Source organism: Lycium barbarum, chromosome 11 (assembly GCF_019175385.1).
Source record: "Lycium barbarum isolate Lr01 chromosome 11, ASM1917538v2, whole genome shotgun sequence".
NCBI classification, from domain to species: Eukaryota; Viridiplantae; Streptophyta; class Magnoliopsida; order Solanales; family Solanaceae; genus Lycium; species Lycium barbarum.
The window spans coordinates 40,859,674-40,865,281 of record NC_083347.1 but is presented as its reverse complement, the minus strand read 5'-3'; the positions used below and the strand labels follow the sequence as shown (position 1 = coordinate 40,865,281).

Genomic DNA, 5,608 nt, shown 5'->3' with positions numbered 1-5,608 from the left:
TCCAAACATGATCGCCAATGCTTTAGGAACATAGAATTGAAAAATTAGGGAAATTAATTAGACAGGAAAGAAATTGTAGACCTGTTCTCTAGCCAAAGAACTATGACTCAATCCCAAGGCTAGACTTATGCTTTAATTATGGTGAATAAAAATTGTAAAACATAAAGAGAGGTTTTATTACTCACATCTCAATAGTGCTATCCATAACTTAAATTTCTCAATCTGTCCAAATGCAAGGATGCACTAAGAATGAAAAACAAAAATGATAATCCTAAACACAATTCGGATCAATAATGTGTGCTGTAAATACCAATATAACTTTCACATTACCAACAGATATTTCAATCTGAAACATGGATATGCAAAACATCAGGCTCGAAGGAATTAACAAGAACGAATACTGTCACAGGTAGCAGTGAACTGAGGAAATTTAAATTCACTATTACAAAGTTCAATCTAAGCCACTTCACTGAAGTGGGAAAAAGAAGACAGAATGGGCAGATTATTTGCGACATAATTGTAAACACTGACTTGCAGCTTCAAAAACTATTTGGGGGGAACAAAATCTTGTATGGATTTCCTGTCACTCAAACCATCCTAATAACGAGCGAGCCCTTACAAGTGGTCAATTTGCCCAATGAATTTCATAGCTGAGATTTTCAAGGATAGTAACCAGTAAATGTAAACCCTCTTCCTACTATCTCACCAGCACAATACCATGCAAAGCACTCCAAACCAAACAAAGCAGCAATTCCAGCATCTTCAACCTTCAACTCCTTCCTATTCTTCCACATTTGCTTGACGGAGTCAAGCTCCTTCCAAAATGCATCGTAACGGCCAGGAATGCTGTCGGACAGAAAAAGAAGTTTAAGAAATGATCATGAACAGTGTATCCAGTTGGTTATTGTAACCAACTGTCATGTAAAGATGCACACCACTTGGCTCATATGCTGCTATTTGAGGGTTCAGACAGAAATGTCAGATAGCACATTATGCAGCAAGGGCGTAAATTTAATCATCGGGGCATCTAGTAGAAGAATATAACACTCAAAATCACATATAGTTGCTGGAGGTGAAGTTTAAAGCCAAATAGAATAGCATATGACCTTTCCACTTTCTATTTGATCATATGAAAAAGCACAAATAACAGGGATTTGCATTGCATGTGAGCTAATAAGTCAGGTAGAGCAAGATTCAATTACATAGTATAGAAGGCAAGTGATCCACTATGTTCATTCAACTTAAGAGAATTTATTAACAGACCAACTTTATCTATCTACTATACTTAGATATTTTATCTGACACTGCCCATTATAATGCACAAAAGTTTTGCGCTTTGCTATTGTAACAAATGAAAAGCAGTCCTAGATGAATCTGGAATGATAATTGGCTGGGTAATGGAGCTTTGAAGGATCTATTCTCTGACATATATGCTTTAGCTCATCACCAACAGAGATCTATAGCTGAAATGTGAACCTCAAGGTTGGGAATTGATACTCAAAAGAGACCTGAATGATTGGGAGATAAGTAGAATGGTTGAGTTCTACAAACAACTGGATAACTTCACAGGAACTCAAAACGGAGATGACACATTGAGATGGCAGGGACATAGTAGTGGAAAATTCAGTGTTAATGCAGCCTATAAAATGATAAACCAACCAACACCTCAAGTCACCAACTGGCCCTGGAAGCATATTGGAAGACCAAGATACCATGCAAGGTTGCATGCTTCTCATGGTTACTGGCAAAGGAAGCTGTGCTCAAACATCAAAATTTAACGAAGAGGAACTGGACTATGTGCTCAAGATGTTTTCTTTGTGAAAAAGAAGTAGAGACAGTTGGTCACCTATTTTTGCACTGCAGGATAACTGATCAGCTATGGAAGATCTTCATTAATCTCAGAGGCATAGCCTGGATAATGCCTAGAAAGATTACTGAAGCTCTCTTTAGTTGGGAGGCAGCTGGAGCTGGAGCAGATGACATAAACAGATGGAAGATGGTCCCTGCTTGCATTTGGTGGGCAATTTGGAAAGAAAGGAACTCTAGATGCTTTGAGAACAGCAGCAACACAATGCAGGAGATCAAACTTAACTGTATTAAGCTTTTTTCTTTTTGGTGTAACCAGATCTACCCAGAGGATACTATATCTATCCTAGACTCATTAGGTTCCTGTTAGAACTGTAGACTGGTTTTACTCTCTTCTGCTCACTTGTAAATATGGTTTCAGTACAACCCATGTACTGTTTTGTGTTTAATACACACAACATGTTACCTTCTCAAAAAAAAAAAAAAGAAAAAAAAAAAGAGCAGTCCTAGATGAATTGAAAAAGTTCAGGACTACATCTATTTAACTTTCGAGCAAAGCCTACATGTATTTTTGTATAGCATACGGCAACAACTACAGCTCAATCGAAGCTAGTTAGATCGGCTATACGAATCCTCACTATCCATGTCCCTTCATTTAAACGTATTTATGAAGCATAAAAAAAATAATTACGATCCATCAGTGATTGGAAGACGCCAAAATTTGCATTATGCACCTAAGCAAATTAAACAACAAATCCAAGCAACTTTTTCCCTGCTAATTACAAAAACTTAGACCAAGTTAAGTGGGAGAGAATATAACCTGGCAAGACGAGTGTAGAGTAACTGCTTGGACAATTCGTTGCACTTTTCAACAGAGGCTGGCTCCACAATGTACTGCTTGTTCTGCTCCAGCAACTGTTTGTAGTAGGCAGTACCATGCTTGGCAACAAACTTTGTAGCTTGACATGCTTGAGATTGCAGTTGTTGAATCTTGGACGCCATCAATTCCCCAAAATTCCTAGATACAACAATAGAGGACGTCAAAATTAAACATCTATAACACCTGACCAATTAATTAGAGAAGAAATATACTCTTCCTTGTTTTCTGCCAAATTCGAGAGCAACAACCAAAATATATACAATCATTTCCTAAGCTCATTTTTTTGCTTAAACGGTGAAGTAAATTTTCATTAACAAAAGTCAGCACTATGATATTTCTTTCGCATATGCTCCACCAAATGCACGCTGGGATTAACTTGCTGACAGAACTATAGATTCCTTCAAAACATCTCTTTTTTCTTTCTTCCCACATATGCTCCACCAAATGCTTGCTGGCATTGTCAGAATAATCTTTTGTATATCCTCATTCCTTCCGCTCACTGACCAAAATTGGGCCGCTCCTCCGTTGTTCTTGGAATTGTCCAGTGCAGGTTCATTATGTTCAAAATTAATCCACATAATTGTGCTGTGACATTGCATTGTAGGAAGAGGTGGTTAGCTGTTTCTTCATCCTTTTCACAGATATAACATCTAATGCCCAAGCTAATACCTCTTTTCTTCAATCTATCTTGTGTCAGGCAAGCATTGTGAGCTAGAATCCATACAAGAGCGACAAATTTGGTAGGGCTAAAAACTTCAAAATCTGCTTAAATGGCCACTGGGATTTCAGCCTTACTTCCTCCAGAAGTGACTCAGAGAAATATTCGATTCTTTTTCCAAATCAGTTCATCACTGTTTTCTCCAACAGTGCATTGCATGTCTCTAATAAACCCAGACACCCTGTGATGAATTCTATATTTGACTGGAGTGTGACCAAGCCAACTGTCGTGCCAAATTCTTATTTTCCTCCCATTCCGCACTCTATAGGAAATTCTTTCAACAAATATGACTGTAACCATATAAATCTTTACATAATCAACCCCTGCTGGTCCATACTTCTTTAGTACACCATTGATTTTGCATTCCATATTTCTCTTTCATCACCTTTTCCAAAGGACTTCTTCTTAAATAATCTACATACCCATTGCATAAGCAAGTTTCTAATGTTTATTAGAGTTTAATTCCTAGAAGGGAATGGGGAGGTGAAATATTAAAACTTGCAATTGTTTGGTGTGGTTGGACGGGAAGTAAAAGTGTCATACTTCTCATTTCCAACCATACTTTGAAGGGTTCAAGGATTTTCCACCGAGAAGGCATTAAACTCCTCCACATTCATCCATCTTCATTTACTTCCTTATCAAGGAGAGAAATGAAAACTCCTACAACCCTCCTATTTCCACCCCAACCGAACACAGTATTCCCTCAATTCCAATTAATGTGAACCTATTAAACTAGGCACGGAGTTTAAGAAAGAATGACAAACTTTTGGAACCAGTGATATTAAACATGACATAATATTTGTGTGGCTGTATGAAACTTGTGGTCTTAAACATACCATAACTTTGTGTGGCTCTAAAAGCTTCTCATTATTGGTAAAATGGGTAAATAAATTTTTCCAAATTTTGAAAAGGATCATCCTTTTTTAAACGGCGTAAAAAAGAAATAGATTCTCTTAAATTGAAAAAGAGGGAGTATAAGGTACGCAACAAACAACTATGCTTCAGTCACAATCAAGTTCGCTCAGCTATGAAATAAACATGGTACACTATCACTTACAGAAAACCAACATGAAGCTCAGCCAGCCAAAAAAAAAAAAAATCAAATGGAGCTTTACATGATGCTCTCTAAATGTTCTTAGAATAAGAAAGATGGTTGAATCCAACTCCACAACCCCCAAAATAATTTTGGGTTTTTTTTCATTTTTGGCCCATCAGCCGAAAATATACATATCGTATACATTGATTATGTATATTTATACTTAATAATACAGAACCTATACATTTGCTGGCTATTATTCTTTTGAGAGGTCCAAAAATGTAATTATAACCGAATAATGTTCTTCTCTCCATACTGCCCAACACCAATAAACTTAAACAAATGAGAAACCCGTAAAACTATTTAAACTACTCGATCTACCAGTTACCATTAAGCTACAAAACGTAATCATGCCTAGTCAAATGCACACCAAAATACAAAACAACATCGCTAATTGTTTACGGAGAAAATCAACAAGCAGTTTCCCTGAAGCACCCAAAAGTAAAATCAAACTAGGCACATACAAACCAATATCACAGATCAGACAAAGAATCATGATCCATTGCTTAGTCAAACAAAAACCCCACCACAAAATCATAACAAGCAAACCCCCCAAAAATAGAGTTAAATCTCCTTGACACATACTTACCAGTAGACGATATACTTATCAGCAAATATTACGGAACAAGATCAGAGAGAAATAAAAAACAATAATCCCAAAATATAGGGAGGGAGCCAAGGAAATCGAATCAGAATATAATGAGCTAAAAAATGCACCTTTAGGTCTGCTCTGTGCGAAGGAAAGATGATAGGCGAGGCTTTGTGATGGCTGCGCCCCTTTGGGTTTTGTTTTTCTGCTAAATCCCCGAAACTTTTGCTTATGTCACAATGACCTTTCTCCTCCACTTACCACCATTTACCCTTTTGCCCCAGAAATGGGTTTTGCTTTACGTCTGTTTTCCCCCCTTTTCTTTCTCTTCTTTTTCTTTTGTTACCCTTGTGATTTATATACTGAAAACGGGAAAAATTACCCCTCAACTATTGAAAATAAAAAAAAATAACCCCTGAACTACTAAAAATAGGATAAAAATGCTGTTATCATTAGCAAACTGGCCCAACTAGGCCTCTATCACGTTAATAGACCTCCACGTCTCATGTATCCCCTTTT

General features: G+C 37.1%; 1 protein-coding gene across 2 annotated transcripts; it reads right to left on the bottom strand.

Moving 5' to 3' along the window:
• Positions 1 to 285: 285 nt before the first annotated feature.
• On the bottom strand, positions 286 to 5,372 carry LOC132617387 (uncharacterized). 2 transcript variants are annotated; one of them, XM_060332378.1, is made up of 3 exons: positions 5,218 to 5,372; positions 2,627 to 2,824; positions 286 to 846 (listed from the first exon to the last, which is right to left on the bottom strand). In XM_060332378.1, exons 2-3 carry the CDS (start codon positions 2,806 to 2,808, stop codon positions 660 to 662), a joined length of 369 nt encoding a protein of 122 aa, XP_060188361.1. In that variant the 5' UTR covers positions 2,809 to 2,824; positions 5,218 to 5,372; the 3' UTR covers positions 286 to 659. The 2 variants fall into 2 exon arrangements, with proteins under 2 accessions (XP_060188361.1, XP_060188362.1); XM_060332379.1 differs by having other exon boundaries at positions 5,090 to 5,224.
• Between the last annotated feature and the right edge of the window lie 236 nt (positions 5,373 to 5,608).

Bases quoted from the DNA above. Each gene is read 5' to 3' on its own strand.
- LOC132617387 (XM_060332378.1), bottom strand. From the start codon at position 2,808: ATGGCGTCCAAGATTCAACAACTGCAATCTCAAGCATGTCAAGCTACA. The intron at 847-2,626 runs GTTATATTCTCT...TCTGTCCGACAG, and splicing joins CTCTACACTCGTCTTGCCAG to CATTCCTGGCCGTTACGATG.